Below are 17,988 nucleotides of genomic sequence, written 5' to 3'. Positions count from 1 at the left end.
GGTGGTTTCGAACTCCTGAGCTCAAGCAATCCTCCCACCTCGGCTTCCCAGAGTGCTAGGATTATAGGTGTGAGCCACTGCGCCCGGCCAAGAAATTTTCTTAATAGCAGACTTTTCTGAAATTAATTTTTTTTTACACTAAAGCAAAGAATGTCAAGTTCCCTTACTATTATGCATTGTCTGCTTTGTCAGACTCTTCTTTCTTTATGAGCAGCCTTCTCATCTCTTTAATTGAAGCTGAATTAGACTGGTTTGACCTGTGAGATTGTGGGACTACACTATGTCCCTATTGAGAGAGAAAGGAAAAGGAATTTGGGTGAGTTTATCCTCTTCTGTTTTAGGCAAAAATTGCTCTATAACTTACATTTTAACTTGTTTTTCCAAAGAATGAATTTGGTGGTAGTTTGGGCGAGTGTTGATTTGTATGACTGAGAGTCTAGGCATCAGGATTGGGAAGATATTTTTCATCCCTAGAATAGGCAGAAAGGGCTGAGAGGAAGGGTAGAGATGATGTGGCAGGAATCTTCCCTTGTATGTGAATGGTTGGCTACTTGTCTAAAGGTTAGTTGAATAATATTTACCCTCTGCCTTTGGCCATTCCAGGAAGAATCAGCCTGTCAGTTTTTCTTTGATTTAAATGAAAAGCAAGGAAGGAAGCGTCCATCCACAGGCAGAGATAGCAAATCTCCTCACCCAAAGCAGCCTCGCAAACCTCGTAAGTACCTTGGTTCTAGAGGTCTCCTATGTGAGCAATAACTGTTATTTTGAGTTTTGTTTGGAAAGCAGCATGCTAAGAGAACCCCTTCTGGTAGGGGAGAATGATCTTGGTCAATAGGACCAATAGTAAGTAAAAATAAAATAATATAAAGATAGCTTGACTTTGAGACTGTCTGAGGCTCTTCTTGTAAGAACTATGGAAAGAAAAAGCTCCTTTCCTTTGTGTCTGTAAAACATGCTAAGGTAAAGAGCATACAAAACCAATGTAGATTCATAAAATAGTAGAATAATTGAACTGAGATGAAGGTCTTTAAGGCTATTTCATTGAGGTTCTTTCTCCACCTCCTTGTTTCAAAGAAGAAGCTGACCTTGGGAAGGTAAACTATTTTCCAGGGTCATGTGGCTAGCTAATGGCGGAGCTGGGACTAGAACTGGGGCTCCTGACATCCAGTTCAGTGTTCTTTTATTGTAGTGTGTTGCCAGTTATGTGCTACTTTAGTCAATATGTGATTATCCACTTGTGGGTCACCTACTTGTGGATTGGTTATAAATTCAGAACTTTTCTAATGGAGATTAATTTCATTGAAAATGGTGATGGGGATCATAGTTAGCACAACAGGCCCAACCCATTGTGGCACTGCTGTACTACTCTCTATGGGATATAAAGATCAGACAAGGCTGAGTTCTACAGGGTGATTATATGCTGTAGTGCTTGGACCTTAGTAACACTTGGCTTTCTTCTGCATGAAGCTCAGCCTCCCGGACCCTGCTGGTTTTGCCTTGCCAGCCCTGAAGTGGAAAAGCATTTGGTGGTCAACATTGGCACACATGTGAGTTACTTCTATGGACCTTTTACAGAGAAGGAGATGCCTATTTGTTTTTTATTAACTTTATTGAGGAATAATTTGCATATAACATTTACCAATTTTAAGTGCACAATTCAATGACTTTTAGTAAGCTTACTGCGTTGTACAACCACCACATTATAGTTTCAGAACATTTCTATCACTCCAATGAGATCCTTTATGCCCATTTACAGTTAATCCCTTGTTCCCACCCTCAGCCCCAGGCAGCAATTAGTCTACTTAATGTCTCCATAGGTTTACCTTTTCTGGACATTTCTTACAGAGTCGTACAATATGTGGTCTTTCATGTCTGGCTTCTTTTACTTAGCACAGTATTCTTGAGGTTCATCCATGTTGTGGCATGTATCAGTATTTCATTGTTTTTTTATTACCATATAGTGTTCCATTGTATGGATATACCACATTTTGTCTATATCCAATTAGCAGTTGATGTACATTTTGGTCGTTTACACTTTATGGCTATTAGAAATAATGCTGCTCTGAGTTGCATGCGAGTCTTTGTATGGACATATGTTTTCATTTCTTTTGGATAGACACCTAGGAGTGGAATGCTAGGTCATGTGGTAAATTTATGTTTAACTTTTTAGGAAACTGCCAAACTATTTTCCAGAATGGCTATACTATCTTATATTCCCACCAGCAATGTATGAGGGTTTCTGTTTTTCCACAACCTCATCAACATTTCTTAGTCTGTCTTTTTTGATTACGGCAATAGGCAGTTTGACAAGATAGCTCCCTCTTTTTCTCCCTGTCTCACAAATAGGTATGGTTCTTCTGGGGTGACACTTTTATATAATTCTTGAACTCTCCGTATTTTGAGTCCATACTACTTGAGAATGATGAGTTGCTTTTGATAATTACTATCTAAAACAGGGATTTTCTTCATCCTGAAAAGGGAGTCTTACGTTGCTATATACCCATATTGGGTTAAAAATGTTGATATTCTTTTTATAGCTTCAGATTCAGAAACTTGAGCTTATTAATTTTTATTTAGAATTATGTAATGCTGGGAATTGATTCACACTGCGAGTCACGTCAAAGACTAAAGTGGTAAGTTCTCAGTTTTGCCTAGTAGCAGAGGAGGTAACTTCCTAATGACAGGAATACCCATATCCACATTCCTGGTGTGAGCATCTGAGAATCCCTGATAATAATTGTAAGGTTGCTTGGTAAGCACTGAGTCAGACTATGAGAACTGGATGGGCTTGATTGAGTATGATGTTACTCAGGCTGCGGAAAGCCCTGATTACTATATGTCTTACAGGAAAGTCATTCTATTTCACATTTCCCTGCGTACTTTTGCTTAGGCAGTGCTCCATTTGACATTAAATAATACCATTCTTTCACTCACATTTCTCTGGGTTCCCTATAGACCATTATCCTTCTTTTTCATTCATTTAGAATGAAGAAAACTTAATTTTCAGCCCTCTAGTCACCCATGGCTAGAATTAGATATTCCCTGAGGCTTCTGAGGAAAATACTTACAAACCAGTTTTGCTGTAGTTTGAATGTGTCCCCAAAAGTTCATGGGTTGGAAACTTAATCCCCAATGCAACAGTGTTGGGAGGTGGGTCCTAATAAGAGGTGATGGGTTCATGAGGACTCTGGCCTCATGAATGGATTAATGTTATCATCATGGGAGTGGGTTGGTTATGCTTGGTAGTAAAAGCAAGTTTGGCCCCCTCTTGCTCTCGCCCCCTCTTGCCCTTCTCCATGGGAAGATGCAGCACAAAGGCCATCACCAGATGCCAGTGCCATGCTCTTGGACTTCCCAGACTCTAGAACCATGAGCCAAATAAATTTCTGTTGAGTATAAATTACCCAGTCTGTGGTATTCTTTTACAGCAACACAAGACAAACTAAGACAATTTCTTTGTGTGTAGTGCTTCTGTAGATAGATGCTTTCATCCATTTTTCACTGATTTGTTCTAATTTTGGTTTCTGAAGTGACCTTTTCCTGAACTTATCCTAACAATCTGAGGACCCCCCTTCCCACCAATTTTTTTTGTTTTGTTTTTTTTTTGAGACAAGGTCTCACTCTGTCATCCTGGCTGGAGTACAGTGGGTGTGATTATAGCTCACTACAGCCTCAAATTTCTGGGCTCAAGCAATCCCCTCACCTCAGTCTCATGAGTAGCTAGTACTACAGGTGTGCACCACCACACCCAGCTAATTTTTTGTAGAGATGGGGTCTCACTATGTTGCCCAAGCTGGTCTTGAACTTATGTCCTCAAGTGATCCTCCTGCCTCAGCCTCTCAAAGTGTTGGGATTACAGGTGTGAGCCACTGCGCCTGGCCTAAGGACCATTTTTTGTGGCCTCCTGTAGACTGACTAGAGTCTCAATTTCATCTTCCACTCTAAGTAACTTTGAGGAGTTATACTTCTGCCTATGTTGTTTCGAACTGAAGAGTCCCAGTCTTTTACATTTATTTTTTATGTTTTAATTTTATGTTTTGGCACATTCCTATCTTGAAGGGAGCACTAGTGGGGCCAAGGCCTGTGACACAATTGAACCATAGAGCCCATGGATGAACTCTTCAGTGGAAGAAGAGCAAACTTGGAAAGGAATACCCTTTTTGGATTATCTCTTTGGACCTGTTTTCCTCTTTGGATTAATTGATGTCATTTTTCTTTCCTACGCAATTTGTATAGTAAGGAAGGCTTTGACTCTTCTGTTTGAGAAGCCTCAATACGTACAAGATCACATGCAGGAGAAAAGAGATTTGGAGTGGGTGACATAGCTCAGTGCTGCTCTAGGCCTTAGCAAGTAATGACCTTTTCTTTCCATTCACCTTTCTATTGTCCGTGGTATCTAACTCAGGGTATGGGTCTGGGGGATGATCAAGGAAACCTGTTTTCTTCTCATCTAGGCCTGAAGCTGGAGGGGAAAAAGGTCTTGTTTGTGGCCCAGCCCAACACCCCAAGTAGAAGGCCACATGAGCATTTTTGGCCTAGAGCCTACACTATCCTTTGTCTGGTAGAAACCTCTTGGGAACCTGGAATGGCCTTTGGGTATCTCGGGGGAAGGGTTTGGGATCCCCTCTCTGCCACCATTTTTTAAAATCACCTTTTATTAATTACATTTTTTCCCTGACTTTTTCTGCCTTTGCTGTGCCTTCCTCAATGGATGTACATAGAACTATGCTTATGGCCCATAGCCACAGATTGGTAAAAAGGGGGAAGGACTACTAAGAGTCTAAAATAACTGTTACAAGATCCATGCATTTTACTTACAGGAGAAAAATTCATTCAGGTCCTGTTTATATATTGTTAGGTTTAAAGTATAGAAGAGATGAAAGGGTGAGAGTTTGAAAGAGAGGGAGGAGATTGGGTAAGTGTGAACTATTCACAAAAACTTTAAGCATTGCATTGGAAGTAGGGGAAGCTATTTAGTCTAGACTTCAATAGACTTCAATAGCCAAAGAATGCACATCACAATATAAAAGCTGATGTTTATGGCAGTGACACTCTGACACATAAAAAAGGTTAGAAGACTCAGGCTTCTAGAGTAACCTTTTAAAACAAGTAAAATAAAAAATGGTTATTGTAAAAATCTAAAAAATATTTTAGTACCTATGAGGTTTTGATGAACGTTAATCATCTGGAAAATTAACTTTGTCGATGTGCTCAGGCCTCTGTGCCAAATAAATCAAGGATGATCATACATTAGTTTGTCTCTAATACTTATCCTGCCATTCCATTGGACTTTCCCATTGTAGATGAAAAATAAACGACTCCTTCCTTCAGCCTTAACCTTGATCCTTCCACACTAAGAGTATACTTTGGATTATTTTTTTCTAAAGTACCGATATTTGCTTACATTGATACTTATTGGGCCCTTCTGTGCTCACTCACAGCATCTTCCATTCAAAGAGTATCTGAGTGGTAGAACAGTCCTGCATGTTTTGATGTTTACAGAACATCAGATAGTTGCTATTAAAGGCCAACATCCATTGTTGGAAAGCATAGTTTTCTGCTTCTTTGGATGTATCTGAGTTTGAGATTTCTCTTTCCTTCTACCTCATTAGGTTGTATGTTTGCTTTCATTTTAGAGTTTAGTCAGCAGCTTAAGGCTGTAGAAACATTAGGTGCTAATCATGTCATCTCACCCTTTTTTGTTAGCCCAGGGGGTATGTTTAGGGGTTGGGGGGTGGGAGTGGATGTTACTGGGGAGGCAGAAAGTGGTCACTTTGAAATCAGAAGTGGTGTTTTTCTGTGGTTTAAGGCAATAATAACTGAAAAACTTTTCAAGTTTGGAGCCTGGGAGGGAAAACCCAACTATCTGTTGTTCTGGTCTCCTTCACCTTTGGTGCATTTGAAACCAAAAGCCTGCTGTGTGCCTCTCCCAATTTATTTGCTCCTTGAATCGAAATATGTGACACCTAATCTTATTCTTCAGCAGATACTTGAGAACATTGTTACTACAATCTCAAAAATCAAATTTTTAAAAGTCAGAGATAGCCTCTTGAGCCTCCTGAGTACTTTTTCCTACATTCTCAGGCTTATTCCTTGTCTAGGCTTTTCACCTTGGAGAATCACAGATGCGGTACTAATGTTTCCATTCTCTGTGCTGCTTCTTCAGTGCTACCTTGCCCTGGCCAAAGGAGGCTTATCTGATGACCATGTCCTCATCCTGCCCATTGGACACTACCAGTCAGTGGTGGAGCTTTCAGCAGAGGTGGTGGAAGAGGTGGAAAAGTATAAGGCTACACTGAGACGGTTTTTTAAGAGTCGAGGGAAACGGTGTGTCCTATTTGAGAGAAATTATAAGAGCCATCACCTCCAGCTGCAGGTAGGTAGTCTGTGAGCAGGAACTTGGAACGGTACTATGGGGATCTTAATGTTGAGAAATAAATATTTAAGTAATGTTTAACTTTAATATTTAATTTTAATATTTAAAATATTTAATATGAATTTAATACTTAGAATATTTAATATGGATTTTCATATTAATATTTAAATAATGTTTATTTAAAAGGTTAAAGAGTGTCTGGTGATAACCCCAGAGATTTCACAGGGAAGTGTGTGGTCAATACAAGTGAACAGCACAGACAGTAAGTGCCTTATTTAGAAAAGGATTGGGTTCTAAGGAAGATGTAGGCCTTGCTAGATAGGAGTTTGGAAGGGAGTGAGTATTTTGTTTATAAAGGCCCAACATGAGTGGAGGCTCAGAGGTAGGAAATAGCTTGCATGGGGCTAATGGCTAAAAAAATTAAGATTGTTTATAACTAATTGGTAATTGTGGTGGTTTTCTTTCTGGCACATTTGTTAAGTTTTCAGATGGGCCTAACTCTGCCACATACATTATATCGGAGCTGGCAAAGGCTTGATGACAAAGAGATTGCTCTTAAGCCTTTTCTGCGTCAGAGGTTGGCTCCCACATGTGGCAGGCTATCTCGTAAGTTTAAGTCCTTACAGACAAGCTGACATAGGCTTGTCTGGCTTGAGGAGAGTCTGTGCTGAGGGGTGTCTCTTCACCCCTGTGATGGATTTGCTACTTCTCAGAGATTGTGCAGATACAGCTTCTCTGGGAACCGTACAAAGAACTTCTCCTTTTCTCCCCCCAACTCCCTAGGTCATTCCTGTGCCATTCAGCTGCTGCGCTACCGATGACATTAAAGATGCCTTCATCACCCAGGCACAGGAGCAACAGATAGAGCTGTTAGAAATCCCAGAGCACTCTGACATCAAACAGGTGAAATCAGAGGGGATGGTGATGTTCAGGGAGGAGTAAAAATCTGGTTTTTGACATGTTGAATCTGAGGAACTATCAAGGCATTCCCAAAATGTTAATTAGGCAGTAGACAATTTGGAACTAGAGCACTGGGTATTGATGAGACTGGAGATGAAGATGGCATTACTGTAAAGTCTTAGTATTTTCCTGGGAAGAGCAAGAAATTAGAAATTTAGAAGAATGGATGCCACTAGGAAGATACTAGTAATATCTTCTCGTTTGGATGTTTAAACTCTAGTTCCACTAAGTGGGTTGGGATCTGTAGTTACTCACACATCCTTTTTCTTGTGCATCTAGACTAAATTCTTTGCCAGGAGATGAGCTAGGATTTTAGATTTATAAAGCATTATTGTATGTCCTCATACAACTCTGTTTACTTTAGATTGCACAGCCAGGAGCAGCATATTTTTATGTTGAACTTGACACAGGAGAGAAGCTTTTCCACAGAATTAAAAAGAATTTTCCTTTGCAGTTTGGAAGGTTTGTATGTTTTTCTTCTTTTCAATGTAGTTTCACTAGACCTACTATGAACAAAGTGGTGGGCTGTGTGGACAATTGAGAAAAAGCCAAATAGTAAACAGTCCTTGCCCCAAGGAACCTATGACCTTAAAGTTAAACCTGAGAGAGAGATTTAGAGGGCACAGACTGGGGTGAGGGCATTCCAGCTAGAGGAAGTAAAAGTGCTGCCATTAATTGAGCATATACTGTGTGCCAGGCACGGTGTCAAGAACTTTATATACATTGCCTTATTTAATCTTCACAACTCCGTAAGATAGGTTCTGTCATCTCAATTTACCAATGTGGAGAATGAGGCTCTAGCGCACTACCTGGTAGAACTTTTCAAAACAATGGAAATGCTCAATAATCTTTACTGTCCAATACAGTAATCACTAACCACATGCGGGTGTTGAGCACTTCAAATGTGGCTAATGTGACTGAGGAACTGAATTTTTAATTTTACTTAATTTTATTTAATTTAAAATTAAATAGCCACACCTGGCTAGTGGCTACTATATTGGGTAGTAGGCTCTAGAGGTGTTAGGTAACTTGTCCATGGTCACACAGTGATAGGTTCAAACTCAGGCCTTTTGAACCCCAAACTTGATTATTCTACAGTCTTCTAAAGGCCTGGAGGAGGCTTCATTTCTGCTTCTCATACCAGGCAGAACATGACTGCAAAACTATACAGGGAATAGTATAAGTTAGGAAAAGATTGATGATAGAGAATTGCTGACAGGAAGAGACAGTATTGAGGGGAGTAAAAAATGTGTGGAACAGAGTGTCTGATGCTGATGTCTGTGATTTGCTGCTATTTTTTTTTCCCCTAGTTAGAACCAGGCTTTGAGTGAACCTCAACCCCTTCATGGACTAATTTGGAAAGCCTCCAAGAAGAGGTTGCTCCATTGGATAAGTCCAGTAAAAGTAGTTGTCTACATTTTCAAAAAGATAATTTTTAAATGGGAACAAGTGTGTTATGAGGCTGGGCGCGGTAGCTCACGCCTGTAATCCTAGCACTCTGGGAGGCCGAGGTGGGAGGATTGCTTGAGCTCTTGAGCTCATGAGTTTGAGACCAGCCTGAGCAAGAGCAACACCCTGTCTCTACTAAAAATAGAAAAAAATTAGCCAGTCAACTAAAAATAGAAACAAAAAAAATTAGCCAGGCCTGGTGGCCTGCGCCTGTAGACCCAGCTACTTGGGAGGCTGAGGCAGGAGGATCGCTTCAGCCCAGGAGTTTGAGGTTGCTGTGAGCTAGGCTGACACCACGGCACTCACTGTAGCCTGGGCAACAAATCGAGACTGTCTCAAAAAAAGGAAAAAAAAAAAGTGTGTTGTGAGCTTCAGACATCTGATGGGATCTTTTTGTTGTTGTCTCAGCAACAGATACTGATGACACTGATGGCATAGGCACATGATTGCAGATACACACAGGCATATAAAGCACACAAAAGAGAGTTTTTTGAATGGTTTTATGCTTGGGATAGTTGTATTTTCAATACTATTTTTCAAAATACTAATTTAAAGTGATATATTAATAGCATTTTATAGTTAATAAAATACTTGAGATGACATTTTTTTCCAGCTATACAAGAAAGGATGGGTATATCTTCATTTTACATATGAAGAAGGAGGCTCAAAGTTTGCCCAGGGAGCTAGAACCTGAGTTTAGGTTCTTTGACTTTTAGAGAACTCATGTGATTTGTTTCTAACTCTTCTACTTACTCTAGCTTCAAAGTGGAAAACGAACCACATAAATGTGTAATTGAATTATGTCTAACATATCAAAATAAGTAAAAATATAAAGCAGTGGCAATTAGAAGGCAGCTTATGTGTGTGTCTGTATGTTGTTATCCTTTAGTTGTGAGAGCCAAGATAAGTTGTTTTGTTGACATTGAGCTTGTGCTGCTGTGCCTATGAAGATCTTACTCCCTGAGAAGGAGAGGCAGAGTAATTTTAAATCAGAGTGGGTATGACACTGGGTGCCTGACTCTGTACCATGCATGCCCCCTCAGCAAACTCCTGGTCTTGTTGGGATGACAAAACTAGTTTAAAGCAGGATGTAATCACAGCCAATATGGTGCTTTGATTGTATTATCTCTGTACCTTACAAAAGCCCTGTAAGGTGCTATTATTTCCATTTCATAGCTGAGGAAATCAAGACTCAGAGATGAAATAATCAGTCTAGGTCATAGACAGCAAGTGGCAAAGCTGGGAATGGAATTCCAGCCTCTGATCTTTCTCACACCAGGGCCTGCCCTCTTTGTCCTATGCCATGTTGCTTCTCTAAGTACAAATAATGTAGTTCCAAGCTGTTCAAGAGTGGGAGAAGTAAATGGGGTTTGAAGGGTCAGGAAAGAGGTAGGACCTGAGCTTGTCATTTAAAATGAGTACAATTTTGAAAGATGGGAGGGCAGAGATGGCACTCAGAGCAGGAGAACAAAGTCAGAGACATTCGCATAACTTCTTTGGGTGATGCTCAAGAGAGCTCTTTGGCTGAAGAGGACTATAGCAATGAGGGATTTTGGGCCTGTTACTGTCCTTTTGACTTCTTTGTGCTCTTTCTGCAGGGAGGTCCTGGCCAGTGAAGCCATCCTTAATATTCCTGACAGGTCAGACTGGAGGCAATGTCAGATGAGCAAGGAAGATGAGGAAACCCTGGCTCGCCGCTTCCGAAAAGACTTTGAGCCCTTTGACTTCACTCTGGATGACTAAGCAAAGGGAAAGATACTTTTTGAACTTCACAGGAAGTACTGAAAGTCTATTTTTAAAGAAACTACAGTCTCCCATGGGGACTGTTTCTCTGCCTCTTTTTCAGGCATTCACATGGAATCTGCCTGTAGCAAGAGGCCCAGGATTGAATTTTTTGGGGGGAAATATCATTCTAGGATGAAACTCCTATGTTAAAAGCATGTCTGTCATCCAGCTCAAGCACAGCTTGTATTGTCAACATTTTCAAACATCTTTAAACTATCAAATAAAATCCAAATGCTTTTCCATGGTTGAGAAACATCTTGTGTTCATGTTGCCTATGACCAGTGAATGGAGATAGTTTGTGTAATAGGAGGGACTAGAGCTTTAGGCTCAGCTATTATCCCAGAATCACACAGGGTCGTTTTCTCTCTGAGCAACGCCAGGTGGAGAAGGGATCCAGACCTTTGCTGTTTTCCTCTTATATTCCTCATTTTATTCATAGATAAGAGCCCATTCAGTCCTTCAGATATTTAACTCCTATGTGCCAGGCATTTTTCTAGGCTCCAGGAGGATAGCCATGTCCTAATGTGGTCCCTCTTGTCCCAGAGTATAATTGGGAAGTATACAGTATAATTGAGAAGAGAAGGGCTAGATTTAAGAACAGAAGGTAAGTTCTGCTTTGGATATGTTGTTTTAGATGCTTGAGATATCCAACTTGTATCTGGTTTTCTGTTGGATAATTCTGAACTCATGGAGATCTGGGTTGGTGATAGGGCTTTGGGGATCATCATAGGCCATGGGTTGAGAATGAATGAAAATAAGAGAGGGTACATACAGTCCTGAGCTGAAGATGACCAACTGAGAAATACCAGTATTTAAGGAGTATGTGGAAATAGAGTGATCTAACAAGTACATGGAGAAGGAGCAGAGAGAGAGATCACAGGAGAATGCTGTATCTAGGAAGCCAAAAGAAAAATAATTGCTCCTTTTATGCTGGGCACTTATGGCCCAGACACTGTTTTACTTAATCTTCACAAAATCTCTATAAGGTAGGTATTATTACCTCCATTTTACAAATGAAGAAACAGACTAGCAAAATTGAAGGTTGTGGAGCTGGGGCCATTATTACCTCCATTTTACACATGAAAAAACCAACTAGCAAAATTGAAGATTGTGGAGCTGGGGCCAATTGGCCTAGGATTTAAACAAACTATGCATTGTCCAGAGAATGAGGACATTTGAAGAGTGAACTAAGAAAACCAACCTGGTTTCCACAAAAATGGCCACTTCAGGGTCAGCCCAATCATCAGTATCTTTCGGTCCTCAGCGTCCCTCCCTAGTTCTTTTGAGTGGGAATTGCAAGATTGCAGCCTCACCTGTGGAGATTGGACACACACTAGCACTAGCTATGCTGTACAGACAGCAAATGAGGGGGCTTCTTACTGTTATGATAATCTGAACCACAATCCTCTGTGCAGTCTGCCCAGTTCTAAGGAATGTGTCCTTAGAAGCACTATTTGCCATCATCTCCAAGTCTCATGATACTCCAGCTCCATGGAAACAACGCACATAGGGAAACCAGAACCTCCCAGACCACGTGTTACTGCTGACCTACAACTTGGTCTATATCATGCAGCACTCAACATTCTGGTTGCACTGACATACTTCTTCAAGGATTTCATTCCACACTTACTCCTACACCTGGAGAAATTGAGATTCCCAGGTTCTGCGAAGCGTCTGACTGACTCTAACGGAAAACCGGGAGCTGGTTCCCCTATGCTAAGGCAACCCGAAAGCACTTGTTGCACCAACAGCATTCCCGAAGCTTGCCTTTGTAGCCAGCCCTACAGCAGGCATAAGAAATAATTGCCACAATGAAGAACTACCGCGCTGACAAACTCCTAACTGGAGGACTGCCTGATAGCAAGCTCCGTGAGGCCTTTAGGGGAAAGCTCCTTAAGACTCGAGGAACATTCTTTAATCTGGAATAGCGTCACATCCGTGAGTCCTTTGGGATTACAGAGGAGATCCTCAAACCGATGTATAGGAAGATATGGTGAATTATGAAGACTAATTCATCAGCGGGCCTGTTAGCGCAGGATTCTTTCGAGTTCTTCGGATTCCGCAGTATTAAATCACTGGTGGTCTTTGCAAATGCCGGCTCAGCGGGTGGAGAAATTGGATAGACTGGAGGGATCTGAAGGTGAAGTGTAGACAGGAGTGGAGACAATGTTAAGTTTAGAAAAGAAGACAGGAGAGACTGGTTGGGAGAAACTGGTTTGGAGAGTGATTTGATGGCAATGTGGGGTTTGGAGAGATCTTTTAAAGACTAGGAAAACACATGTGGATCATCTCAGCCAGGAAAATGCCCGGGGGACTTAGAGAGCGGCCCGAGCGCCTGGATCTGTCTCTCCACCCTTTCGCCGGCTGGGTTCCTGGGGCACCCTGAGGGAACTTGGGGCGGGGCTTTTCCTGCGGCAGCTACCGGAAGTGACGCATGCATCTCGCGAGAAGGGAGGTGCGAGAGCCTCGGCGGCCCGGAACCGGCCTTGGAACAACGGCGGGGCTTGAGGCCGCTTGCCCTCCCGCCCCATGGAGCGGCCCCCGGGGCTGCGGCCGGGCGCGGGCGGGCCCTGGGAGATGCGGGAGCGGCTGGGCACCGGCGGATTCGGGAACGTCTGTCTGTACCAGCATCGGGTGAGGCGGGGCGCGAGAGGGAGCGGCGGTGGGTTTGTTACAGCGTCTATGGAACACAGGGCTGTCAGTGTGTGAGAGATTGTCGCTGAGGCTTTGAGCAGTATTTGTGTGGGACAGTGAGCTTGTGTGTGTGTGTGTGTGTGTGTGTGTGTGTGTGTGTGTGTGTGTGAGAGAGAGAGAGAGAGAGAGAGAGAGAGAGAGACAGAGAGACAGAGAGACTGAGATACTGTGCCTGTGAGCCTGGTGCCTGGGTCCGAGATTGTATCTGAGATCCCGGGGCAGTGTGGTGAGATAGAGCTATTTGGGGCAACTGTGGTATGAATGTCAAGATGTGCCCAGGTGTGTAGTGAGTGTGACAGTGCGTATGTATCTCTTTGTGAATGTGGAGTGTCAGAGTGTGTGAGGCTGATCCACGTCAGAGTGTGTATGTGTGAGCACGAATGGGCAAAAAAATAGGACTGAAGCCAGGTGCTGTCTTTTGGAATGTGTGTGTGCTTGGAGTCTGTGTGATATCAGTGGGGACTAGAGTAGGCAAGGAAGGTTTCATGGTGGGTCTAGAATTATGCCTTTGGAAGCATAGGAAGGCTTCGGAGTTGGGGATGCATTCTAGGTAGGGAACAGAATGAGGGTAAGCTGATACAGATCATGGCTTCAAAGAAGAGAAGAAGTGAGGTAGGGGGCCCTAGTGGGTGAAAGACAGCCAACATCACTCAGGAATTTTACTTTGATTTAATTGAAATTGTTTAACCATTATAGCATCGGTTAATGATCACGTTTGGGTCATGTGTCTTTTGATATGCCAGTAACAGCTATGAACCCTTCCTTTCCCCAGAAAGAGGCATATCCACACAACCTTATGCATGGCTGTTTGGGGACAGTGCTTTCCCGAAGGACATGTTAGGTGAATAGACCCTGGACTAATAATCCCTGAGTTTAGCCTTTATTTTGTTACCCATAAAATAGGTATAATAATGTGTATACATCATGGATCTGTTTAAAAGTTAAATAAGATGATGTATGTAAAGCTAAGTAAGTACCTGGCCCATGAAAACCCTGAAATGTTAGCTCCTCCTGCTGCTGTGCTGTTGCTGTTATCATAATCCTATTCATCATTAATTGGCCTTAAAAAAGGAAATGTTAAGATAAAAGTGGTGTTCTAGGAAAATAATTTTGTAAAGGATAAATTTGGGAAAACATGAACAATATGAGCAGTTAAGACATTACTAAAATGCCTGTACTTGGCTTGTGAATAGACAAGTGAATTCAAGAGGAAAAATCATAATTTTCTGTCTTAAGGACCATGGTGTGGGGAGAGAGCCCATAATTTGTGGTGGGAGAGAGGGGAGATAGGAATAAACCTTGGAGAATAGGCACGTTTGTGGGGCAATTAGAATGACAAATGAAACTAATAGAACTGAGGACATTTTGTGAAGTAGGTTTCTAGATAGAGCATAGGAGAAAATCTTGGAGAGAGGGAGAGAATGGAAGGTGAAGCTGATAGCCAGACAAGTAGTAAATTTAATAATTCTCAGCATAAGAGGGGACATAATACACGCAAAGGAAAAAAAAAAGAGGGAGCCAAGTGCTTGCAGCAGAATGTTGCCTGTGTTATGTAAGCCTGCCCATTGGCCTGGTCATAAGGAAAAAAGAATGCATGTGGGCTTGATTTTGTGACTTCTCTTGGTCCCTGGCTGAGGATGGATAAATTCATCACTTTTTGTTTTATCGTGATAAAGTATACATAACATAAAATTTACAGTTTTAACCATCTTCTAAGTGTACAGTTCAATAGCATTAAGTACATTTACACTGAAGCGCAACCATCACCACCATCATCTCCAGAACTTTTTCATGTTCCCAAACTGAAACTCTGTACCCATTAAACAGGTACTCCCCATTTCCCCCTTCCCCAGCCCCTGGCAACACCATTCTACTTTCTGTCTCTATGGAATTAATTACTTTTTAAATAGAAGAGATTTGGGCCCCTCTACAATCTTAGAAATCTTTCAGGAACTTTCCAGTCAATCAGAGTGCCCTTCCCCAAAACTGGGACACTTTACAGCTGGGCATGTAGTGAGAAGAGAAGGAATACTCTGTAATAGCGGTCCCCAACCTTTTTGGCACCAGGGACCATTTTCATGGAAGACAATTTTTCCATGGACTGGGGGCAGGGCATGGTTTCCAGATGATTCAAATGCATTACATTTATCGTGCCCTTCATTTCCATTATTATTACATTGTAATATATAATGAAATAATTATACAGCTCACCATAGGTTGGGGACCCCTGCTCTATAATAAGACTTGGAAACAGCATCATTCCTTTTCCAAGCCTGACTTTGGGTTTGCATTTACGGCTTTCAGGATCCCCATGTTATGGTGGAAGCTGTGTCCCAATATTTCATCTACATCTCTCAAAACACAGTGAAGAAGAGGAGAGGATATGAGATGGTTTATTTAGCTAATTACTGTGCTCTGGGTGCTGATGATGCCAAAATCAATAAGAGCAACAATCGACAAGGGTCTTCTCTGCCTTGAAGGAGATTTCAAGTCTAGTGAGAGAGATAGACGTAGAAACAAAGTATAATGTAGTAACCTATACAATGAAGGTATTTGCAAAGTGATTTGGAAGCATGGCAGAACACCAAAGAACTTTTCCTAGGGAATAGAGTAGTACATCTCAAAGTGTGTTTGGAAAAACTAATCTCATGAAATCTTTGATAAAAGGATACTTTGGTCAAATACATTGGGTTCTTTATTAGGAGATTCGTAATCCAAATTAGCATATTAAAAGCTCTGAAAAGTAAAGAAACTAACTTAGTATTTTCTAATTTTTTTATTGTGGTAAAATTATACATAACATAGAATTTACCATTTTAACCATTTTTAAGTTCTGTGACATTAAGTACAGTCACATTGTTATACAACCATCACTACTATCCATCTCTAGAATATTCCAGTTTTTTTTTAAATTTTTAAAATTTTTTTATATATATATATATATTTTAGAGACAGGGTCTTGCTATATTGCCCAGACTGGAATGCAGCGGCTATTCACAGGCTCGATCCCACTACTGATCAGCACGGGAGTTTTGACCTGCTCCGTTTCCAACCTGGGCCGATTCACCCCTCCTTAGGCAACCTGGTGGTCCCCCGCTCCCAGGAGGTCACCATATTGATGCCGAACTTAGGGCGGACACCTGATCGGCATAGCGCACTACAGCCCAGAACTCCTGGGCTCAAGCAGCCTCCCGTCTCAGTCTCCCGAGTAGCTGGGACTACAGGCGTGCACCACCGCGTCTGGCTATTTCATTTTTTTTAACAGTGAACTTTATTTCTGCTAGACATCTATAAACTTCTCACAGAATGTTCTTTGTGAAAAGGTGGTATTTCATGAAGTAGATGAAATATATGCTGAGGAGTTGAAGGATCTTACAGGCTGGGATCTTTGAAATAGATAACTTCCTGCCTCATGCCTATGAGAATTCGGGGTTTAATATTCATGGTTGTGCCAGATTGTCTCCATGGTAGTAAAAGCTTACATGGGACATAGCTACAACCAGGTACCTGCTCATAACTAAAGAACGGTTGAAGGGAGTGAGAACTGTGGTTAGGCTAGCTTGTAGTCCTAGTTTCTTTATTCTCTCTCTGTGCATGTGCTATGTTATCTCTAGCCTCTTTCTCCCTCCCACTCCCCAATTCATACTGTCTCACCCAAGCTATGTCTTGCTTCCTCATCTATAGTTTTTTTCCCCTCCCAGCTCCTGGGCAAGACTCCCTCTATTCATACATAGCCTTTACCACACCTCTGATTTGTGTCAGAGATTACATATTTTGGAAGTTCTTTTGAACTTTCCTCACAATATCAGAAACATAGTGTAGCCTGTTTGGCCCTGACTACTTTTCCTGGGTTGTGTTATTAGTGTTGCCGGAATATGATGGGTTCTGGCCGTTTCCTGTAATGTGCATCGGGATGGGTTTAATTTCAGTCAGAATTGGCTAAATTACTAGTCATAGGCAAGAGCTGCTGTTAGGTTCATTTTATAGATATGGAAACAGAAGTACAATCACTGTTAGGATTTTTTTTTCATGTTATTTGAAATACAAAGATTATGAGCCAGAGCTCTCTTCCGTGATAAACAGAGTTTACTATGAAGTAAGAGATAATTTTAAAAAGATTTTTTTTTAAATGCAAAGATTAGGATCTAATTTTGGAGTTTTTGCTTTAGGCTTAGTCATATTAAAACTACTTTTTGCTATTTTGAGGCCAGGGAGCCCAGGATTATCCTCTTCATTCTAGTTATGTTAGAAGTTGGGGTCTATGTTAGTTGTCTCAAGTAAGCTCTGAAAGGGGTTTGTTGGGGAGACAGGATCTTTTTTTTCCCTAGCATTCTATATGAGCCAGTTTTCTGAAAAGACCTGTTATAGGATCAGTCTCATTCACTGTTCCCTTATGTGCTGTTGTGTGTTTGAAGGTCAGTTTTAAAACATTGATGTAATAGTCTCATGATTTATCTAACACAAGTGTTAGCTCAAAGAGTTGGAGATAAATATGTTTAATTAGTAAAACTAAAAAGAGTTTTGTTTTCCCAGGTTGATATTTCTTTGATAGCAAATAAATCTATACAAGAACCTAATTTATTTATTTTTTTCTGTTGATTCTCTATTTTGGCAGGAACTTGATCTCAAAATAGCAATTAAGTCTTGTCGTGTAGAGCTAAATACCAAAAACAGAGAACGGTGGTGCCATGAAATCCAGATCATGAAGAAGTAAGTGTACTTGA

General features: G+C 41.3%; 2 protein-coding genes across 3 annotated transcripts in view; both read left to right on the top strand.

Annotated features, from left to right (window-relative positions):
- The window catches only part of CWF19L1 (CWF19-like 1, cell cycle control (S. pombe)), a 31,147-nt gene extending 20,382 nt beyond the window's left edge, over window positions 1-10,765 (top strand). For both annotated transcript variants that reach the window (XM_012661741.1, XM_012661743.1), the window contains exons 9-14: window positions 604-715; window positions 1,468-1,547; window positions 6,167-6,376; window positions 7,160-7,279; window positions 7,701-7,798; window positions 10,384-10,765. In XM_012661741.1, coding sequence (XP_012517195.1) covers window positions 604-715; window positions 1,468-1,547; window positions 6,167-6,376; window positions 7,160-7,279; window positions 7,701-7,798; window positions 10,384-10,528 — 765 coding nt within the window. In that variant the 3' untranslated portion in view covers window positions 10,529-10,765. The remainder of the gene's footprint in view (window positions 1-603; window positions 716-1,467; window positions 1,548-6,166; window positions 6,377-7,159; window positions 7,280-7,700; window positions 7,799-10,383) is intronic.
- A 2,262-nt stretch (window positions 10,766-13,027) lies between these two features.
- The window catches only part of CHUK (conserved helix-loop-helix ubiquitous kinase), a 34,528-nt gene continuing 29,567 nt past the window's right edge, over window positions 13,028-17,988 (top strand). The window contains exons 1-2 of the mRNA XM_012661631.1: window positions 13,028-13,204; window positions 17,880-17,977. Coding sequence (XP_012517085.1) covers window positions 13,100-13,204; window positions 17,880-17,977 — 203 coding nt within the window. The 5' untranslated portion in view covers window positions 13,028-13,099. The remainder of the gene's footprint in view (window positions 13,205-17,879; window positions 17,978-17,988) is intronic.

The sequence above is a fragment of the Propithecus coquereli genome, unplaced genomic scaffold (genome assembly GCF_000956105.1).
Source record: "Propithecus coquereli isolate 6110/MARCELLA unplaced genomic scaffold, Pcoq_1.0 Scaffold73, whole genome shotgun sequence".
Classification (NCBI taxonomy): Eukaryota; Metazoa; Chordata; class Mammalia; order Primates; family Indriidae; genus Propithecus; species Propithecus coquereli.
Note: the sequence above shows the minus strand (reverse complement) of the source record. Positions and strands in the feature narration are given on the sequence as shown.